Raw genomic sequence first — 22,551 nt, 5'->3', positions numbered from 1 at the left:
GCCTCCCTGACCTCCATCCATGGACCCAGCCTGTCCAGCTGCCTCTGCAGAGCCTCTACCCCCCATCCACGGACCCAGCCTGTCCAGCTGCCTCTGCAGCGCCTCCCTGCCCTCCATCCATGGACCCAGCCTGTCCAGCTCCCTCTGCAGACTCTTCCTACCCCTCTTACCCCGCCTCCATTCACCCTCCCGTTCCCATCGTTCCCTTCCCCTTCCGGGCGCCGCTGCCGGGGTCGCGGGTTCGAGTCCCGCCCCGTCCGGTTCCAGCTGGTCCCGGCCCGGGCCGGGTAAGCTCAAGGCCTCGCAGTCTCCCCTCTCTTTGTCACTGACAGCCGCTTCCTAACTCTGCCCACTGAAAAATACCACCTTATCTCCCAGGGGAGACCTCTGGGTTAATGGTTATCTAGTAATTAGTAATGCAGTGGGTGTTTTCCTTGCATTAATCTTAATTAGATGCGGGTCATAGAATCATGGAGTGGTTTGTGCTGGAAGGGACCTTAAAGCCCATCCAGCCTGGATGGAATCACGAGGGAAATGCGCCCACTTCTTCCTTTAGGATAAAATTGAGGAGCGGCTGAGAGAGCTGGGGGTGTTCAGCCTGGAGAAGAGGAGGCTGAGGGGAGACCTCATTGCTCTCTCCAACTACCTGAAAGGAGGTTGTGGAGAGGAGGGAGCTGGGCTCTTCTCCCAAGTGACAGGGGACAGGACGAGAGGGAATGGCCTCAAGCTCCACCAGGGGAGGTTCAGGCTGAACATTAGGAAAAAAATTTTTATGGAAAGGGTCATTGGGCACTGGCAGAGGCTGCCCAGGGAGGGGGTTGAGTCACCTTCCCTGGAGGTGTTTAAGGCACAGGTGGACAAGGTGCTGAGGGGCATGGTTTAGTGTTTGATAGAAATGGTTGGACTCGATGATCTGGTGGGTCTTTTCCAACCTGGTGATTCTGTGGTTCTATGAAGCATGGGACCTGCTTGCTGCCGTCCCTGGCCGTCCAATTACTGCTGCCAACCTGATCTAGGACCAGGTGACCAGCTCAGTGGATGAGGGAAAGGCTTTGTATGTTGTCTGCCTGCACTTCAGTGAAGCCTTGGACACTCTCTCCCACAGCATCTAAAGAAGTTGGTGGTTCATGGTTGGGCTTACTCTTCTCTAGGTAAAATGGCTGCATGGCTGGGCCCAGAGAGTGGTGGTGAGCGGAGCTAAATCCATCTGGGGGCTGGTTGCAGCAGTGTTCCCTGAGGAACAGTGTTGGAGTCCATTCAGTTTAACATCTTTATCCATAACCTGGACAAAGGGATCGAATGCTCCCTCAGACAGTTTGCAGATGACACCAAGCTGGGCAGGAGTGTGGATCTGCTCAGGTGCAGGAAGGCTCTGCAGAGGGACCTGACCAGGCTGGATTCATGGACTGAGGACAACAGGATGGGGTTTGACAAGACCTTAGCACCCAGCAGACCTTAAAGACCATCCAGTTCCAACCCACCTTGCCATGGACAGGGACACCTCCCACTGGATCAGGTTGCTCAAAGCCTCCTCATTGCACTCAATGACTCTGTGTACAAGCTTAGATCTGTGCCCTTGGGAATACAGAGCTGCTGGAGCCCTGCTGTGCTAACCTCCCTCAAAGGCACCATTAGTTAAGCAGATTTTTTTTTTTCTATGATTGTAGAGTTTGATTGGATGATTGGAGCATGGAGCCCTTCTCACCGTCAGAACCCGGGTGTCCTGCAGAAGAGAGCTCACCTGTGCCGCAGAGAAAGCGCCGTGTCCTGGTGGGTGTGACGGGAAGTGTGGCTGCCTTGAAGCTGCCTCTCCTCATCGATGAGTTGCTAAAAATCCCTGGGGTGAGTAACTCTGCTGGTGGAAGCCTCAAAAAGTTGGTGTTACCCTCTTCCTTGTTTTGAGGAGAGGTGTGATGCCTTCTGTTGAAATGAAAATCTCCTCTGGCTTTGAGCCCTTCAGTTTAAACATTTTTCTGGGGGTTGTTCAGCCTGGAGAAGAGAAGGCTCCAGGGAGACCTTAGAGAAGCCTCCTGTACTGAAAGGGACTCCAGGAAAGCTGGGGAGGGGCCCTTGATCAGGGAGTGCAGGGATAGGATGAGGGGGAATGGTTTTGAGCTGAAAGAGGGGAGATTGAGATGAGATCTTAGGAAGAAATGTTTTCCTGTGAGGGTGAGCTTTGAGTTCCCTTCCAACCTGAACCATGCCATGATTCTGTGATTCTCTCTAAGCATTTGATTCATAATTAAACTACAGGAGGCTGGACGTAAATCCTCTGGGAAGACCCATCAGTTCTGTGGTTTCTCTTGCAGGCTTTGTGCCTGCTGCTTTTCAGCTTTTGTTGCCTAAATAGTGAAGTATCCTGTCGAGGAGCTTCTGGTACTTTATTGGTGAAAATTATTGATGTACTCACGTCTCCTGGGCTGGAGGTCCCTTCCAACCCAAACCGTTCTATGATTCTATGATTGATTTTATGATTTCAAGGTCCGATTTGAATCCTGGTGAGTCAGTGTAACTTTACTATTGACTTTGTGAAGTTCTGCACAAGCCCGTTCAGTTCTGCACAATTCCTGTCCTGAAAGAATGGATCTTTGAGAGGCCACTAGTGCAAGCCGCACAGGAGCAGAGGGAGACTGACAGAGAAAATGTAGTCAGAGGCTTGAAACTGGTTTGTTCAAATCGATGTTTTGGCTAAAATGCTCCCGGTGAGCAACTTGGCAGGGTGGTTTTGCCCTCATTAAACTTTCACATCTCTTTGAGGGTGCTAATGGGTATGAGCACCTCTTACTGCCTTTTGTTCAACCTCTTTGGAGATGTAGGAGGTGTGTGCAGCATCGGCTTACACCTCCCAGGTTATTACAACCCTTGCTGTGGGGAAACTGTGGACTTCAGTAAAGCCTTTGACACAGTTTCTCCCAGCATTCTGCTTCAGAAACTGTTGCCTCTGGCCTGGAGAGGCGCACACTCTCCTGGGTGGAAAACTGGTTGGCTGGCCGGGCCCAGAGAGTGGTGGGAAATGGTGTGAAATCCAGCTGGAGGCCAGTGACAAGTGGGGTTCCCCAGGGCTCAGGGCTGGGTCCAGCCCTGTTCAATGTCTTTATCAATGACCTGGATGAAGGCATCGAGGGCACCCGTAGCAAGTTTGCAGATGACACTAAGCTGGGTGGAAGCGTGGGTCTTCTGGAGGGTCAGGAGGCTCCAAAGGGATCTGAACAGGCTGGACCGCTGGGCTGAGTCCAATGGCAGGAGGTTTAACAAGGCCAAATGCCGGGTCCTGCACTTGGGGCACAACAACCCTGGGCAGCTACAGACTAGGAGAAGTCTGGCTGGAAACTGCCTGGAGGAGAAGGACCTGGGGGTGTTGGTTGACAGCGACTGAACATGAGCCAGCAGTGGCCCAGGTGGCCAAGAAGGCCAATGGCATCTTGGCTTGGATCAGAAACGGCGTGGCCAGCAGGTCCAGGGAGGTTCTTCTCCCTCTGTACTCGGCACTGGTGAGACCGCTCCTCGAATCCTGTGTTCAGTTCTGGGCCCCTCACCACAAGAAGGATGTTGAGGCTCTGGAACGAGTCCAGAGAAGAGCAACAAAGCTGGTGAAGGGGCTGGAGAACAGGCCTTATGAGGAACGGCTGAGAGAGCTGGGGGTGTTTAGCCTGGAGAAGAGGAGGCTGAGGGGAGACCTCATTGCTCTCTCCAACTGCCTGAGAGGAGGTTGTGGAGAGGAGGGATCTGGGCTCTTCTCCCAAGTGACAGGAGACAGGACAAGAGGGAATGGCCTCAAGCTCCACCAAGGGACGTTTAGGCTGGACATTAGGAAAAAGATTTTCACAGAAAGGGTCATTGGGCAGTGGCAGAGGCTGCCCAGGGAGGTGGTTGAGTCACCTTCTCTGGAGGTGTTTAAGGTTTAGTGATTGATAGGAATGGTTGGACTCGATGATCCAGTGGGTCTCTTCCAACCTGGTGATTCTATGATTCTATGAAACAGCACGTGGTGTCCGCGAGAGGATGCTGTGTGCAACTCTTCTGCTTCTTGTGTTGTCCTTGGCCAATTCCTTGTGGGTTTGGAGTGGCCTGGCAGGAATACAGTGACTAAAATCCCATCATTGGCTAGGCAGAAAGAGAGGAAACAGTGGATGTTTCAGTAAGGTGAAATGTGTTGCTCTCAAAGCGATGGGGCTCCAGACAAAGTTGTCTGGAGTTCGAGGTTTAAATCGTTCCATGGTAGCCCTGCCAGGGAAGGTGCCATTTAACACAGGAGCGGCTTGTGCTCACCTGCAGCAGTTGTTACTAGCCGTGTGTCGAGATTTTGCTGTCAAAACTGGGCAAATAATGAAAAAAATCATACTCGTGCCCTTAGCCTGAGGTGACTGTGACGGCAGAGTCCTCTGACAGAGACCAACAGCATCGCCTGAACACCAGAGAGCAGCGTTGCATTGAAGTTTGTTCTGGAGAATTGGCTGGAATGCTCCAAAGGAAGGAATTCTTTTGAGTCTGAACTGTCTGCTGGAAAGGAGCCTGAGTGTGGCTGGGCTGACTGCGCTCTGTAAGCAGAGATACAGCCACAGGCAAACAGAAGGTGTGCCAGGTAAACAGGAGGAAGAACTGAGTAGGCTAAAGTGGTCTTGAGAACACTGATTCCTTTCCAGCAAAGCTGGAGGGACTTGAAGGACTTGCTCAGAACAAGGGAACCGGGAGCCCACCTCAGCAAGAAACCTTAATTAGGGAGAATATTTAATTAACAGAGCAACTTTTTGGAGTCAGCACCCCTCACGGTCCTTGAATATTTTTTGCTTACGGCTGTAAGGTTAAAATACCCTCGACAGTCATGCCTGTGAAAGACGTCTCATGCAGATCTGATCTGCTTATAGTGTTTCAGAGCAAAGACATTGACACTGTGTCTTGCTCTTTAAAATCACTGTGCAAATAATACCTTGCAGGCTGCGAGTTTGACACCTCCCCGAGCCCCTAAGAGCAGCGTTAGCGCCTGTGTGGGTGTCGCTGCTTGGCTCCAAACAGCTTCCTGTGAGGTGAGGTTAAGGTGGGAACAACACGTTTCATTGTTGTGAATGTGATCTCCACGTTTGGGAGCCCTGGAAGCTGTGGTTCTGAGCTGGGGTCACCTGAAAACCAGCAGACACTGGGAAGAGGCAAAGAACCAAACATGTGGTGCAAAAAAGTACTGGTGCTATGTGCAGATGCATTTCCCGTTACTTCTTCTCCAGGACATGGGAAGAATTGCCAAAGACCATGATATACCAAGGCTGGGATTTTCCACGGCTCCCCAGCTGTTGTTCTGGTCATGTAAGGTGTAGATAATTAATGCAGCTCCATTCCCAGTCACTTAGATAGCGTTGGGGAGATAGGTTAACATGTTTTGTCACTTCAGCCGCCGCTGTTGGGCTTTATGGAGGTTAGAGGTTTTCAGCTTTAGCAAGAGCGTGCAGATTGGGTGCTTCATCCGTTTGGTACCTCAGGCCACAGTCTTCTAGAAGGAAGGAGTTGTTGGTGAGGCTGGTTTCTCTCCATCCCTCTGTTGGGCTAACAGAGCTCTGCAGTGCGTGAACTCTGCACTGTGAACTGCTTGAAGGAGTAGACTGGGGCTGAAAGTGGCCAATAACGACAAAAAGCGTTGGTTTTTATTGTAGTCAGTGGCTCGAGGTGCATCTTCCACAATAACAGTATTTTCATAGAATCATAGAATCATTAAGGTTGCAAGAGACCTCTCTAAGATCATCCAGTCCAACTGTCAGTCCAACACCACCCTGTCCACTAAACCATGTCCTGAAGTGCCACGTCTACATGCTTTTTGAACCCCTCCAGTGAAAGAGACAGGGCCTCCCCACCCTCACAGGAAAACATTTCTTCCTCAGATCTCATCTCAATCTCCCCTCTTTCAGCTTAATACCACTCCCCCTTGTCCCATCCCTGCACTCCCTGATCAAGAGCCCCTCCCCAGCTTTCCTGGAGCCCCTTTCAGTACTGGAAGCTGGTTTAAGGTCTCCCTGGAGCCTTCTTCTCTCACGGCTGAACAAACCCAGCTCTCAGCCTGCCCTCCTGCTCCCTTTGGCAGGTGTAGTTTGAGATGAAAGGGCAGCTTTGATTTGCTGCTTGTTGTCTCTCTGAAGCTCTTTGCAGAACTACATCTCATGCTCACCCGCTCTCCTCCCTGCTCTCCCTGCTATGAACTGGTGATGGGACCATGTTCAGCAGATGGTGACGGATCACCAGCCTGTTTCAGGGTGTTGTGGAATGAGACTTCAGCTCCCATGAGCACCTGCAGTGTCCTGGCCTTTCAGCTGTGAGTTGGGACAGGTCCTCTGAGAATCTACATAGCTTTCAAAATCTTTGCTGCTCAAGCCCTCCTCCTCTATTCAGCTTTAGAGAATTCACCACTAGTCTAACCACGGCTCTGTCTTTCTTTCCCGATTAGCTTGAAGTGAAGGTGGTCACTACTGAGAGAGCAAAGCATTTCTACAATGCTCAGGAGATTCCTGTCACCCTCTACAGTGATGAAGATGAATGGCAGGTGAGTTGTTCTTCCTTTGGAGACAGCAGGAGCTTCTGTCCTCTCCCTGCTAGCCACGAGTTTTGTGATTCAAGTTGTTTTGTCATCCAGTGGGTCACACTTCAGAAAGACAGAAGTCTTCCTCTAAGTTTCTTTGCAAGACACCACATCTGTTTATTTTTTTATTCTATGCCAAGACTCACTTCTTTGTTCTATTAGCATATGCTTTGGAATGCTTTGGACTATTGGTTGACCCCTCTCAGCCTCTCCTGAGAAAGATGCTTCAGTCTCCTCATCATCTCCTTGGCTTCCGTTGGACTCTCTCCAGTCATTCCTTGTCTTTCTTGAGCTGAGGAGCCCAGAATTGGACACGAGGCTCCAAGACAGAGGGAGAGGAGAACCCCCCTCACTCACCCTGCTGGCCACACTCTTTATGATCCACCCCGGGAGAGCCTTCTTGGCCATGAGGGCATGGCGCTACCTCCTCAGGGTTTATTTTTCTATACATTTCATCCCTATTTTGCAGTACCCACCTGAGTACAAGGTAATCTGCTCTTTACCCATTCTCTTCCCAATGCACTCACATGTGAGCATCGCTCTTACGTGGAGAGAGGCTTGCTAATAGCAATGGCCAGGAAGCTTTCTGGCTCGTTTGTGAGATCAGTCTCTGGGTCCCAGGAGGCTACAGTTCCAGGCAAAGCTGTTTGTGGGGAATCCTCAGCGTGGGGGTGGAAGAGGTGCAGGTCAGGCTTCGAGGTCTGCGAGCATACTGGAAAGCAGGAGTGGAGCCCTTTATAATACAGGGAAGGGTGAGAAATCAGCCTGCTCAGCATCTGCTTGTGAGATTTCTTACTTTGAAAATAAAACTACAATATTCAGTGCTTCTAGAAAATGATAGAAGTGAGTGGAGGAGCTGGGAAAGGCGTCAGGAAGCACCAGCTTTCTGGATGCTGTCTTTTTGTTGTGGTTTCGAATGACTCAGAGAAGGAGCGGTTTGTGGCCCTGATGCAGCCCTTGCTGGCCTGTGGTTGTGTGGGTCCTCTGGGGATTAAGCACCTGATGCTGTTTGCTGCTTCTCTTGATGCTTTCCCGGTTAACTGCACTCTTAAGAACAGACGAGGACTCCACCGAGCAGCTCAGAGCTTTAGGGAAAATAGAAATATTCACTTAAGACCCCAGAGAGGAGGGAAGCGCCCAGATGGCTAAACCTCATCCATCTTAGAGAAAGCCAACAGGGCTGTTCCCTCCTGTTCTTAAAGGCTTTCGTAGAATCGTGGAATGATTTGGGTTGGAAAGGACCTTAAAGCCCATCCAGTTGCAGCCCCTGCCATAGGCAGGTGTTAAAGGATTTTCACCAGACTGCAGGTAACTCTAGGCTTGTTTTATTAACAACTCAGAGTTGAGCCATCACCTCAATGAGTGGCAGTGGCCTCCACAAAATCATCAGATATTTATATACAATATACAATAGGTATTTTTCTTCAAAAAGTTCTTGGTGTTTTTCCATGGGCTCTTTATTATACCACCTCAATAATTCATCTGCACTGTCTTGTTTCGGTTCTCCCTCAGAAGTGATGCTTCAGCAGGTCATATTTTTCCACTGGTCATAAAAATCTTGCTTGATGCAAGAGTAATTCCTTCCCCCTAAGTTTATGTGATGGTTACTAATGTGGGATTGATAAAGTGGCTGTTTCTCCCAGCATTCATTGTAAGGGTTCACTGCTTTGCATCTTGTCTCGTGCGCAGCTGTGGAAGGGCCGCTCCGACCCCGTCCTGCACATTGAGCTCAGGCGCTGGGCTGACCTGATGTTGGTGGCACCTCTTGATGCAAACACGCTGGCAAAGCTCGCCAACGGCATCTGTGACAACCTGCTGGTGAGTAACCAGAGCTTTGCAGCACCAGACTGTGTGACGTTTCTTTCATGGAAACTCTTGTGCTTCTGCAGCACTGAGAACAGTGAGATTTGCATGTTCTGCTCCCACTTCATATGCTCTTCTCTCTCTTCCTCCAGCATGGTTCCCTTGTTTCTTCTCAAACCATGGTTCTTTCCTTTCCTGACCTACATCCCTTTCCACTCCTCGGCTTTGTCAGTCTTTTCTGTCATTTCCCAGCCCCTGCTCTGTGCCTTTCTTGCTCTTTCTGATGGGTTGTATTTCTCTCTGCCTACCTCCACCCTCTCTCTGTCGTGCATGTACACACGTGCACGTGCACTTACACACTTGCACTGACTTCTGAGTTCCTCTCTGCTGCATTTTTGAGATGCAATCTGGAAAGACACCTGTGAGATCAGATAAAACTGTTTACTTCCTGCTTCCTCAACTCCTCCGTCACCTAACAGCACAGAAATTTGAACATGCTCACACTTAAGTTGCCCTCCAGTTTCAGCTAGAGGGGATTTTGCTTGTTAAGGCTTGTTTTTCTGGTGTTAAAAGTGCTCTGGCTCAAAGGCTCATCGGGAAGTGTATTTGCCTGGAGAAGTGGTGGCTGGTCCCTGGAGATGTTCAAGGCCAGGTTGGATGGGGCTTGGAGCAACCTGATCCAGTGGGAGGTGTCCCTACCCATGGCAGGAGGGTGTAACTGGATGGGCTTTAAGGTTCCTTCCAAGCCAAACCATTCCATGATTTTATGATACAAGAGAGTGTGCTTCTCTCTTGGGGGAGGGGGACCTTCAGCAGGGCTGAATGCTTGGTGTCCAGGCATTAGGTCTTCATTAGGAGAAGTCATAAGCTTTAACCACGCAGAAGACCTACCAGGAAGCTGCAGATCTTCGAATGTTGCTGTGGTGCATCAGTAATTCAAGGAGGCTAAAACTAGGAATGGAAGGCAGCACATCAACTCTGGCCAAGGATTCCTGCATGGCCAACTCAGTTGTTCAGGCAGGAGGGAGTGCATATAAATGAACAAAGTACACCCAAAGCAACAGCCCTCGTCTGTGCGAGCAGGTCGCTGGAGATCTGAGAGAAGCCAGGAGGAGCTGTGGGAGGGACAAGCAGCGTCTTGTCCTTCTGGGTCCCCTTGGTGCTATTGATGCAATGGTGATCGCGGAGGGAAGAGCTCAGGAAGGGTGTTAGAGACGCGTAGCTTCACCAACTCCTGCAGCCTTTGCAGGGCGCCTTGTGGAGGTAAGAGGTGGCTCCAGCAAAGGACAGCAAGCGCTGGAGGTGCTGTCTTGCAAGTTAGAACAGATCCTAGCAGACTCTCCTGCGCTGGGAAGGGTTCAAAACACAGGGCATAAAAAAGGATGGGCAGGGTTCTTGTGAGTACTCCGTGATCTGAGCAAAGACTGTTTGAGCGGTTGCTACCTGAGAAGCTCCCTTTTCATGGTTTGGATGCTGCTTGGCCTAGGGAAACCGATGAACATCACATTAAGAGCAACCAGCATTTATCTTTTTAAAGAGATGAGGTGATGCTGGCTTATCTGGAAGCTCTGCATTCCCAAGGAGTCCGCTATGATTCCCTGTAGCGCACAGGAGCTGCCGGACGGTTTGTAGTCTGACAGCATCTTCTGCAACAGCTCAGATGTGTCTGTGTTATCGTCTGTATTCTGGAAGCAGCAATGCTTCCCTTGGGAGGAGCCATGGATCCAGTTGGCGTATCATTTAAGAGAACTCACTTGCCAGATTCTTGTGTTTAGCCCGAAAGCTGGCTCATCAGAAGTGTTGCCTGGGGATTTCTCTATAGCCGTTAAAATCCATGTTCCCCCTCAGTTTCCCTCGGTCTCCCCAAGGGCTGGCAGCTGGCTCGCATTGAATTCCAGCTTGGTTTGCTCCAGCGATGGGGCTGCTTGACTGGCTCTGAGCCAGGGTAGGATGGGATTTATCTTCTTCGTAGCCTCCGTTGTCTTTGTTCCCTGTCGGACAAGAGCTTTGCTGGAATGGGATATAAATCAACCACAGAACCAAGGATCTGCCTGCGGGTTAACACAGCTGCACGGACAGATTGAGGCTTTTGGGACACCCATTCAGGGAAAGCACTTTATAGAATCAGAATCACCAGGTTGGAAGAGACCCACCGGATCATCGAGTCCAGCCATTCCTATCAAACACTAAACCATGTCCCTCAGCACCTCATCCACCCGTGCCTTAAACACCTCCAGGGAAGGTGACTCAACCACCTGCCTGGGCAGCCTGTTGCTGTGCCCAATGACCCTCTCCGTGAAAAATTTTTTCCTAATGTCCAGCCTAAATGTCCCCTGGCGGAGCTTGAGGCCATTCCCTCTCGTCCTGTCCCCTGTCACATGGGAGAAGAGCCCAGCTCCCTCCTCTCCACAACCTCCTTTCAGGTAGTTGTAGAGAGCAATGAGGTCTCCCCTCAGCCTCCTCTTCTCCAGGCTGAACACCCCCAGCTCTCTCAGCCGTTCCTCATAAAGCCTGTTCTCCAGCCCCCTCACCAGCTTTGTTGCTCTTCTCTGGACTCGCTCCAGACCCTCAACATCCTTCTTGTGGTGGGGGGCCCAGAACTGAACACAGGGTTCAAGGAGCCGAGTCCAGAGGGAGAATAACCTCCCTGGACCTGCTAGTCATGCCGCTTCTGATCCAAGTCAAGATGCCATTGGCCTGTGCAGCAAAGCGATGAGAAGGGATGAGGAAAGACAACCCCTCTCCAAGCTGATCCTCTTGGCTTCTTTTGCAGACTTGTGTCATCCGCGCTTGGGATCTGAGCAAACCTCTGCTCTTCTGCCCAGCTATGAACACGGCCATGTGGGAACATCCCATCACAGCTCAGCAGGTGGAGCAGCTGAAAGGCTTCGGCTACACAGAGATCCCCTGTGTTGTGAAGAAACTTGTGTGCGGAGATGAAGGTCAGTCCTTTTGCATGAGGGGAGACTGAGGTGAGATCTTAGGAAGAAACGCTTTCCTGTGAGGCTGGGGAGGCTGCCCAGAAAAATGATGGTTTCCCCCTCCCTGGAGGCGTTCAAGGCTACGCTGGATGGGGCTTTGAGCAACCTGATCCAGTGGGAGGTGTCCCTGCCCATGGCAGGGTGGGTGAAACTGGGTGGGCTTTGAGGTCCCATCCAGCTCAAACCATTCTATGATTCTGTCTTGCACAAGTGCTGCTCTGATCCTGAAGGAACGGGTATTCTTTTGCCACGTGCACTTCAAGCTGTTGGGCTGCGGGGAGCAAATGCTCATTGCCAGGGTTTGTAGAAACCAACTGAAGCTTTGCTCTGTGCTGGTTGATGTTTATTATTCTTCTACATTAATTTTTAAGTAGTCTTAAGAGCCCATGCAAGCCAGGTTTTCAAATGAGGTGTTAGATAGGGCTGCTCTTTAAAGGAAATACTCGTTCAAGGAGAAAGTAGATTGACGAGAAGGGAGGCTTTGCGGTGAGCGTTATCAGCCTAGGATTTGGGTGTCCTGACCTTGCCCTCTGCTGTGTCTGTGGGCTGTTTTCATCGTGCCTCAGTTCCCCCTCTGTGGCAGGGGGATCGTATCTCATCCCCGCGAGCAGATAGTGAGAGTAAGTGCGTTGCAGACGTGGCTGAGGGTGTAGCTGGACACGCGGTTAACGTTTGTTGTGCTGTGTTGCCTGGGTTACTTTCCAGCTTCCCAATTGAGTTTTGATTTGGGGTTTTGCATCAGACTTGTTTGGGAAGTGAAGGAGGGGGGTAGGGAAACTTGTCACGCTCAGTTCCAGAAGACTTAACTTGCAATGCAAAGAAATTCTACTAAAATGGTCTCATTTGTGTTTTAGGAGCTGCTTTAACTTGGAGGGATTTTGACTTTCGGGAGAGTTTTAGAAGGTTTTTATACAAGCAATTTGGGTGAATGGATTTGCTTTTTAATCTAAATTTTCTTGGACAAATTGTCTGTAAGATGTCACCCCGTTCTAGCTGTAAGAGCAGATCTGTTACCACCTGCACAGCAGTGCACTCATACTTTTGTTTAACCACCCTGACTCTAGCTGGATTTTAACTGCTCAGTTCAATACAGTCTGCGGCAGAGGCAGGGCCTCAAAATGTTCTTCATGGTTAAACTCTAGGGGTGGCTTAGTTTCCGAGTTCTTAAGTAGGTGCAGTGCTTCTAGAGAGAGCATTTTTGGAGCTGAAGACTAAGAAATATTTACAGTTAGGTAGGTGTAGTCAAGTAACTCAGACATCAGTTGAAATATCCCGGACGGTTATGCTTCCACTGGGATTTTAGACCTGATTACATCCAATTTCTTACATACTTGTAAAAATGTTAAGGGAAAACGCCCTTAATAGGGGTTGCTGCCCCCGTGACAGGGACATGTGAGCCATGTGAGAGGCAGCATGTGAGTTACTGTGGTTTGTAGCTCAAAACTGCAAAGTAAATCAGTGTTGATCAGGAGTTACCTTGTTACACCAGCATCATTTGGCAGCTGCTTCATATCCAGCTCGGCTGCTCTACTGGGAGAACAAACTCCTGAAGAAACTTCTAGGAGAGGGATGGTACAGACGGCTGGGGCGGTGGGAGCCATATCCAACTTGCCTCCCCTTGTGTGGGTGAGTCAATTTGCAAGATCTTCCAGCTGGCAAAGCAGAATATAGGAAAATTATGGCAAAACTGTAGTTGTGGTTTAACCCTAACCGGCAACCGAGCACCACAGAGCCGCTTACTCGCTCCTCCACGGTGGGACTGGGCAAGAGAATTGGTAGGACAAGAGCGAGAAAAGTCGTGGGTTGAGATAAAGAGAGTTTGATAATGGAAATAAAATAATAAATTGTAAGGAAAAGGAAAATAACAAAGAGAGAGAAATGAAACCCAATAAGGACAAGCAGCAGCTTCTACCCCCCAGCCTTCTCCCAGTTTTATTGCCGAGAATGACAGCAAATCATATAGGATATTATTCATCCTGGAGAAGAGAAGGCTCCAGGGAGACCTCAGAGAAGGCTCCCAGTACTGAAAGGAAAGCCGGGGAGGGGCTCTTGATCAGGGAGTGGAGGGACAGGATGAGGGGGAAGGGTTTTCAGCTGGGAGAGGGGAGATGGAGATGAGATCTTAGGAAGAAATGTTTTCCTGTGAGGGTGGGGAGGCCCTGGCCCAGGTTGCCCAGAGCAGTGGTGGCTGCCCCATCCCTGGAGGTGTTCAAGGCCAGGTTGGATGGGGCTTGGAGTAACCTGATGCGGTGAGAGGTGTCCCTGCCCATGGCAGGGGTGGGACTGGGTGGGCTTTGAGGTCCTTTCCAACCCAGCCCGTTCTTTGGAGATCCCTTTGTTCCTTGGAATCACCTGTCCTGGCTGAGTCCCCTCTCAGCTACAATCTCCTCACTGGTGAGTGCGGTGAGAAGCAGAAAATCCCTCGACTCTGTGCAAGCCCTGCTCAGCATTAACTAGAACACCCATGTGTTATCAATGCTTGTTTCCAGCACAAACCCAAACCGCAGCCCCATGCTAGCTACTATGAAGAAAATTAACTGTATCCCAGTCCAAACCAGCACAGCAGTAATGCCTTCCGCATCTCTGAAGACCCAGGACGGACTTTTTCCTCCCTTCCCCTCTTTTTTTTCAGGCCTCTCACCCGACAGCTTCTTCATTTCGGGTTTGTGGGTTTCATCCCCAAAGGGGTTTGCCCAGCAAGTAGCGAGGCTCACACATCTGGTGCAGAAGAAAGGAGATTCAGTTTGCACCATTTTTTTCTGTTGGCATTGTGGTTTGTGTTGCTGTAAAAGGGGTTTATCTTCCTCCACTCTTGTGGCTCACCTGAAATGGGCCAGATCCTGACTCCCACTGAGTTCCTACTTTTACAGGCTTTACCTGATTCATTTTTCTTAGTAAATGTGTGGATTTGGACATAGACTCCAGCTAGAAGGCAGTTAAAATAGCAAATTAAATTGACACTTAAAATATTTTCTTGATTGGACAGTTAAATGTAAGCTACTGGATGCTGGCCTTGATGATATCCATGTGCCATGATATAAAGAGAGCTTCGAGAGGTGCTCTGCCCCGCACGGGCCTGCAGCAATTTGCCTTTGCAAAACCATTTCCAAACTGCTGGTGTCTTCATCATCCTTGTCTGTGGAGCCTGGCACGCTGGAAGATTCCTACCTGTAGGCATGAGCTGTGCTGTAAGACAGGCTGCTTAGCAAGACTTTGCTCTGCTGAATCTAAAATCCAGCTGTGAACTGGCAAAGGTGTTGAGGAAGCGAGTGGTGGAAGACAAAGGTCTTGGAAATGCTCGGGAAGGGTGTAGCTCTGCCAAACCGGGCAGAGGCATTCAGAGAATTTCTTGTTCAGCAGGACCTGTAGCTGCTGCTCCTCACCTCGAGGTCAGGAGATTAGAAGGGCGCGAATCTTCCTGAGGGTTGTCCATAGGATTCTTCAGACCTCCGGGGATTTGCAGGTCTGAAAAAAGTATAGTGGAGAATGAGTCTTCCTTTGCAGGCAACCCAGTTTTTTTTACCTTCCAAAAGTACCATTCTTCATCACAAATCCTCAGTCATATCCAGCTGTACCTTCTGTTCTGAACAAGGCTCGGGTGGCTCATCTGCATTGGCAGGTTCTGCCCCCAGAGAGCACCTCTCCCTCCTCAGAAGGATGGCTTTTCCCGTTCCCCCCACCTCTTCCCTGCCCTTAAGTTGTTCCTGTCCTTTTCCTGCTGGTTTAACAGTTCATCCGTGTGCTCACTAACCCAACTGAAAGCAGACCAGGAAAAAGGAGGAAAACAAAACCTCCCAGAACTATTTTCTGGTGAACTATAGGGCGTGTATTTTGCATTATAGGAGCAATTAGCCAGCAGGACAAAAGATCAACAGTCTCCAACTTTTCAGTCTTCCAGTGGAGACAAATGCTGGTGGGAGAAGTTCATTTCCTCAGCCCCAAGCAAATTACAAGAGTGAATGGATTGAGTGCTGAGTTCAGTACATGAGGTTGAACAAGATGATTTAATGATCTCTGGCCTGAAAACACTGAACCCAGGTTTAAAAAATGTTTCGGAGGGAAGCGACAGCACAGTGTAGATTAGATGTTCATGGCAGCTAATTAGTCCAGCAGGAAAAAGCTTTTACATTTCTTTCTGTCCAGCACTCAGCCTTCTTGCCTTCTCCCAAGGGTCAAGCTGATGCGAATCCAGGTTGGCGTTCCCTGGTGTGGGTCTAACTGCAGAGTCTTGGTATAAATTCAGCATCTTTTTGCTAGGCAAAGGCCATTTCAGAAAGGTACTGAACACACACAGTGGAGAAAGGAGGTGGAATAGGGCATTTTGCTCCCCGCGCACTTTCTAGGCCACTTTGATGCCCTTGCCCCCAGGGCTGTGTGTGCTAAGGTGCGGTCAAGGGGCAGGTACAGGTACCTCTGAAGATGATTCAGAATGTGAGGTGCTTATTAAGGTCGTATGAGTTGCCTTTTGAGGTTTCCTGCCTCTCTCCATTGATTGTCTGAGGAGCAACGAAGCTGGTGAGGGGGCTGGAGAACAGGCCTTATGAGGAACAGCTGAGAGAGCTGGGGGTGTTTAGCCTGGAGAAGAGGAGGATGAGGGGAGACCTCATTGCTCTCTACAACTACCTGAAAGGAGGTTGTAGAGAGGAGGGAGCTGGGCTCTTCTCCCAAGTGACAGGGAGCAGGATGAGAGGGAATGGCCTCAAGCTCCGCCAGGGGAGATTTAGGCTGGACATTAGGAAAAAATTTTTCACAGAAAGGGTCATTGGGCACTGGCAGAGGCTGCCCAGGGAGGTGGTTGAGTCACCTTCCCTGGAGGGGTTTAAGGGACGGGTGGACGATGTGCTGAGGGACATGGTTTAGTGTTTGATAGGAATGGTTGGACTCGATGATCCGGTGGGTCTCTTCCAACCTGGTGATTCTATGATTCTGTGATTCTATGCTTTCACTTCTGAGCCAAACAAAGTTAGCACAAATACTCTTCTCGCTTTCCTCCCCCGATGACATTCAGCCATGTCACAAAACCCCTGCAGAACCAGGTGGACGAGCAGATCCTCTGCTTTCTGTTGGGTGAGTCATGAGGAACGCACATGGGGACACCTTACTACTGTTGTACATCTCATTTTCCACAGCAGTGCGGCATGTGGAGGAGCGAGGAGGTGGGACAGGGGAAGCACGTGCCTTGTGCCGTCTCTGCAGGGCCTGAATTTCACTCTGTGGTTTTGCTCTTACCCTGCAGGTCGAGGTGCCATGGCAGAAGTGTGGACCATTGTGGAGAGCGTCAAACAGATCCTTGAAGAGCAGGACTTGCCAACGCAGAGCTGATGGTTTGGCATGTAAATGGTGTCTGTTTGCCTCCTGGATGACTTGAAACCAACAGGAAGCTGAGTCATAGAATCATAGAATCATAGAATCACCAGGTTGGAAGAGACCCACCGGATCATCGAGTCCAACCATTCCTATCAAACACTAAGCCATGCCCCTCAGCGCCTCGTCCACCCGTGCCTTAAACCCCTCCAGGGAAGGTGACTCAACCACCTCCCTGGGCAGCCTCTGCCAGGGCCCAATGACCCTTTCCGTGAAAAATTTTTTCCTAATGTCCAGCCTAAACCTCCCCTGGCAGAGCTTGAGGCCATTCCCTCTTGTCCTGTCCCCCGTCACTTGGGAGAAGAGGCCAGCACCCTCCTCTCTACAACGTCCTTTCAGGTGGTTGGAGAGAGCAATGAGGTCTCCCCTCAGCCTCCTCTTCTCCAGGCTAAACACTCCCAGCTCTCTCAGCCGTTCCTCATAAGACCTGCTCTCCATCCCCCTGACCAGCTTCATTGCTCTTCTCTGGACTCGCTCCAGAGCCTCAACATCCTTCTTGTGGTGAGGGGCCCAGACCTGAACACAGGATTCGAGGAGCGGCCTCACCAGTGCCGAATACAGAGGGAGAAGAACCTCCCTGGACCTGCTGGTCACGCCGTTTCTGATCCAAGCCAAGATGCCATTGGCCTTCTTGGCCACCTGGGCCACTGCTGGCTCATGTTCAGTCGGCTGTCAACCAACACCCCCAGGTCCCTCTAGTGTCCTCTTCAACCGAAGGAGTGAAACGGTTATCTTCCAGCTGGTGCCAAACTGAAATGTGGTGCCACACTGCAGATGTTGGCAAACCAAAGGCAAGAATATGCTTCTTTAGTGTGGGAAAACTCTGTGGTATCTTGCAGAGAGGGGGTAATGTTCCAGGAGGCCACTCAGCCGTGGATATCTCACGTGTGCTCCTATCTGAGAAGGAATTGCCAAAGTACTTCAGGTGTGGTGGTTGCCCAAGGTCTGCTAGAGAGGAGAGCGCTGTGCAAGTCCTGGTGATGGGGATAATGCCAGCCCCATCCAGGCTGTCGGTGTGGAGATGTCCCTGCTCTCCAAAGCCTGGGCTGTAGCTGTGCTGCTTGCACCTTTCCAGCAGGAGTCACTGTCCAAAAAGCATTTTCCCTCCAGGAACTTAATAAAAGAGACCTTGTCATCCTGCCCCTGAAGAATTGCCTCTTGTAGCTACTCTGGGCAAGTTTGCACATAATATAATTACTAAATCCTTGCAGCTGCATGCTGTTTGTATCAGAACGGGGAAAAATTGACAGAGAGCGGCTTAGCCTTTGTCCTTTTGCCTCTGTGGACTGGATGGGGATATAGGTGTCAACTGTGACCCAAAATGATGCCTGCCCATGTGGGTGCTCCAGGCAGGAAAGGCTGAGCCCTTATGGAAAGTCAGGGCGTGTGTTTCCCAAGGGAATAAAGTCAAACTTTGCCTATGATGGCCCTTTTTTGTCTTGAAAATTGGCTAACTGGCATGCAAATATTGAGAAATCTTGTGACCCCGTGGGCCAGAGCAGCCCGGGCTCCCCCAGTCCAGCCTTGCCTTGGAAACGTGATCCAGCTCCTAAGGGGAATGGGGCAAACTGGGGCTGTCGAACACGTCGCTGTAGCAGAGCACTGCTGACCCACAGAGTTTATTTTTAACTAGACCCAGCCAAATTTGAGGCCTTCAGTACAGAATGTGCATCTTGCTTATGGGGGCAACCTTCAGCCTGCTGCGCACAAGGGGAGAGGTTATCGGGTATGTTTGCCTTTCTTATCTGTTCCACACAAGTAAAAACCTCTGAACTTTCTCATTTTTGACTCTTCTACTTACTGAGAGCCAGGGATTCAGAGCTTCTGGGCATCAAAGCAGAAGAAGTCTCATGTGAGCAGAGCTTGTGGCTTACAGGAAGGGCCTTAGTGGTACCCTGGTCGTGAGCTTTGCATTTTGCAGTGAAGGCTTTGTGGTGGGACCTGCATCATTTGTTTGGGTTCTTAGGACTGTGAAAGCTATCCACCTAGCAGAGGATCATAGTTTAAGCTGATTGAAAGCAGTAGAAGTGATGCCGTTTGGTTTCCATGAGGTTTGTAGTGAATGGTGTTTCTCCTGCTTACAGAGAAATAGGTGTTCATAGACTCATGGGATGGTTTGGGTTGGAAAACTCATCCAGTTGTAACACCCCTGCCACGGGCAGGAACACCTCCCACTTGATCAGGTTGCTCAAAACCCCATCCAACCTGGCCTCAAACACCTCCAGGGATGGGGCAGCCACAGCTTCCCCAGGAAACCTGGGTCTTCCCACCCTCACAGGAAAACATTTCTTCCTAAGACCTCATCTCCATCTCCCCTCTTTCAGCTGAAAACCATTCCCCCTCATCCTATCCCTGTACTCCCTGATCAATAGCCCCTCCTCAGCTCTCCTGGAGCCCCTTTCAGTACTGGGAGCTGCTCTAAGGTCTCCCTGGAGCCTTCTCCAGGCTGAACAAGCCCATTTCTCTTAGCCTGTCCAGTGTTCTGGCAGTTAGAACTGTAACTCAGCCTTGGGGCTCTCCCCCTGGCTCCACTGTGGGTATCTTGTGTGGCTGCAGTTGCTTATCCTTCCTCCTAGCATGTGACTTGGCAGTGCAGAAAACTGGACAATAAGCTTCCTCATACCAGTTTACAACCCCGTGTCCTTGATAAAAGTGTTTGTTACAAATCTAGTTTTCTGGCTTAAGCTGCTCCAGAAGCCTTGGCAGGGATTGTCTGGCTACCCCTGGCACCGTGGAGCAGACAAGAAGGTGTACAGCGCAGGCTGGAGAGCACAAGCTCTGATAGTTCTGCAGAAAGGGGTAACGTGGCCTTTTTAGATCCACAATTTACATTGGGTTGCCTGGTCATACATGGATCTGGTGTTTGTGATGCAACACCAGGCTTGGTGGGCTGGTCTGTAAAGGCAGAAGAGATTGCTAGGATGAGACCCCTGTTAAGAGGCTGTAACTACTTCTTGCAAAGATCTTAGAGATCCCTGAACTGATGTCTTTAATTCTTTGTCCTGCAAATATATAAGGCAGCAATGGAAATGTCTGGGTGCGCAGAGCCTGAGGGGCTGAGGGGAGTGCTTTGCAGTGGCCGAAATAGCCACAAAGAAACCTCCTGGGTAGAGGACACCACTTCTGGCTGTCCTATCTCTGCTGCAGGAACAGATACTAACTGTGCCACTGAATGATCCTCTGCTTAATTGCTGTCATTTCTAATTGGAGGCAGGTTGTGATAGCGCTATGGGGCTATGGGTGGGGATAAACCTGTGCCTACACCGCCTTTCCTTCAGGGCAACTAGAAGAAACAGTTAAGTTCTTTTTTTGGAGGCAGATGGCTGAAGCAATAGCAGCTTCCACCTCTCACACAGGTATGTGTCCCCACCCATGGTGAGGAAGGTGTCCGCAGCCTGCAGGCAGGAATGCTTCACTGGCTGCTTGCTGTGGAAAAGCAGCGAAAGAGAAGCTGGGGAAGCCCTGTTGGCCACCACGGAATCATCAATCAAAGAATGGCTTGAGTTGGAAGGGGCCTTAAAGTTCATCTAATTCCAACTCCCTGTCCCGGTCAGGGACAGCTCCCACTGGATCAGGTCACTCAAAGCCCCTCCTGGCCTCGAACACCTCCAGGGATGGGGCAGCCACAGCTTCCCTGGAGTTGTTTGGCTCTGGGAGGGGACATGGGGACGATGCCCTTCTAGGACAAGGCTTGGGGTGATGGGTGAAGGACCCGATTCCCATCGTGTTCAAAACCAGGGCTTTGTGCAGGCTTGGTAAATAGGCGCTGTCAGCCTCCCTGCTGCCGGACCAGGACTGGCCTCTGGCTGGTACTGAGGTTGCAGAGAGGTGTCAAGCGACACCTTCCTTGAGGCTGACATCTCCATCCCTCGCTGTTCCCTGTGTTTCAGGTTGGCAGAGGAGGCCCGGGACACTGTCTGCATGCTTATTCTTTTCCTTCAGCTCTTCTTTTTAAGCTGCACGCTGATTTTTTTGTTTCACTTTCTCACTAAACTGATGACCAAGGCAGTATCCCTGCGAAACCTACCACGCTGCAGTTTCATTCATGCTGCTTAAAACTGTTTCTCTCAGCACTGGCTTGGGATAAATACTAAAGATAATAAAGAGCTGAGACAAAAGCTCAGCTAAGGCAGCAGCCCTTCTCCTTTCCTGCGCTCAGACCCAGCCTCACCTTGCCTTAGACATCACTCTGAGCATCCAGCTGCTTTCCCTCATCCCAAACCTGATGTGATCACTTTGCTGCTTGGCTCCCTGGAGGAGGATGGAGATGCCATGGTGTTGCTCTGCATCTACATTCGAGCACGGTGCTTTGATTAGGAATCACAGAATCATCAGGTTGGAAAAGATCCTACTGGATCATCGAGTCCAACCATTCCTATCAAACTCTAAACCATGTCCCTCAGCGCCTCATCCACCCGTCCCTTAAACACCTCCAGGGAAGGTGACTCAACCCCCTCCCTGGGCAGCCTCTGCCAGTGCCCAATGACCCTTTCTGTGAAAAATTTTTTCCTAATGTCCAGCCTAAATCTCCCCTGGCGGAGCTTGAGGCCATTCCCTCTCGGGATGTTGGCTTCCCAGATGTCACGTCCCTTTGCTATCACTTGGGATGTGGGAAGGAACAACTTTGTGGCCGTGGGGACAACTCTCTGCAGGACAGCTCTCCATGGGACAACTCTCCGTGGCCAACTCTCCATGAGGACTACTCTCCGTGGGACAGCTCTCCAAGCCAACTCTCCACAGGGACAACTCTCCTAAGGGAGCCATTAGAATTAGGGTTAGGTTTAAGATTAGGTTTAGGCTTAGGCTTAGGTCAGGGCTTAGAGTTGACCCACAGAAAGCTGCCCGTGGAGACTTGTCCTAGAGGCTTAGAGATGAAAGGTGCATCATCTTAGCCTGGAGAAGAGGAGGCTGAGGGGAGACCTCATTGCTCTCTACAACTACCTAAAAGGAAGTTGTGGAGAGGAGGGAGCTGGGCTCTCCTCCCAAGTGACAGGGGACAGGACGAGAGGGAATGGCCTCAAGCTCCACCAGGGGAGGTTTAGGCTGAACATTAGGAAAAAATTTTTCACAGAAAGGGTCATTGGGCACTGGCAGAGGCTGCCCAGGCAGGTGGTTGAGTCACCTTCCCTGGAGGGGTTTAAGGGACGGGTGGATGAGGTGCTGAGGAACATGGTTTAGTGTTTGATAGGAATGGTTGGACTCGATGATCCGGTGGGTCTCTTCCACCCTGGTGACTGTATGATTCTATGATGCCATGTGCCTGTCCCATCCCACGCCTTGTCCTGGGAGCCAACAGCAAGAGTAAAGGCAGAGAACCAAACTGCAGAAAAATTCAAGTTTAAAAACCCCAAGTGACAAAACCTTTTAGACTGTAGGCAGTCACATCGCCACCTGGTTTTGAGACCTGTGTGCGGCAGCTTCACACCCCGGGGCTCCGGATTTGACACCTGCCTGCAGCAAGCTGGGCGGTGGGGTTCACACCTCCTCGAAGCTGCCGGCTGCCCTGCCCACCTGGCGAGCGGCAACACCGCTTGCTTCGTATCTTAGAAAGCACAGGGTGGCAGAAAGCATTTTTTCTTCCCTGACCGCAGCGGGGCTGGGTGCTGGGAGGGGGTGATGACTGCCGCGCAGTGACGAATTGGTAGTGGCAAGCGAGAAGGTGGGGGTGCTCCTGCAGGTTGGCTTGCCCTGCTCCGGCAGGAGGAAAGCTTCCTTCTGAAAAATAATGGATGTGGGGAGGGGTTCTTGATCAGGGAGTGCAGGAACAGGGTGGGGGGAAGGGTTTGAAGCTGAAAGAGGGGAAATTGAGGTGACATATGAGGAAGAAATGTCTTCCTGTGAGAG

The 22,551-nt window shown here is 50.6% G+C and overlaps 1 protein-coding gene across 3 annotated transcripts; it reads left to right on the top strand.

The window, feature by feature from the left end:
• The first annotated feature begins 265 nt into the window (after positions 1-265).
• Positions 266-18,484, top strand: PPCDC (phosphopantothenoylcysteine decarboxylase). Of its 3 annotated transcripts, none has more exons than XM_069866974.1 (6): positions 266-287; positions 1,668-1,842; positions 6,428-6,523; positions 8,249-8,377; positions 11,136-11,304; positions 16,580-18,484. In XM_069866974.1, exons 2-6 carry the CDS (start codon positions 1,690-1,692, stop codon positions 16,663-16,665), a joined length of 633 nt encoding a protein of 210 aa, XP_069723075.1. In that variant the 5' UTR covers positions 266-287; positions 1,668-1,689; the 3' UTR covers positions 16,666-18,484. The 3 variants fall into 3 exon arrangements, with proteins under 3 accessions (XP_069723075.1, XP_069723076.1, XP_069723074.1); XM_069866973.1 differs by lacking the exon at positions 266-287 and adding an exon at positions 1,423-1,516; XM_069866975.1 differs by lacking the exons at positions 266-287; positions 6,428-6,523 and adding an exon at positions 1,419-1,516.
• The last annotated feature ends 4,067 nt before the right edge of the window (positions 18,485-22,551 follow it).

The sequence above is a fragment of the Phaenicophaeus curvirostris genome, chromosome 12, assembly GCF_032191515.1.
Source record: "Phaenicophaeus curvirostris isolate KB17595 chromosome 12, BPBGC_Pcur_1.0, whole genome shotgun sequence".
In the NCBI taxonomy this organism is placed as follows: domain Eukaryota; kingdom Metazoa; phylum Chordata; class Aves; order Cuculiformes; family Cuculidae; genus Phaenicophaeus; species Phaenicophaeus curvirostris.
This window is presented reverse-complemented; position numbering and strand designations above follow the sequence as displayed.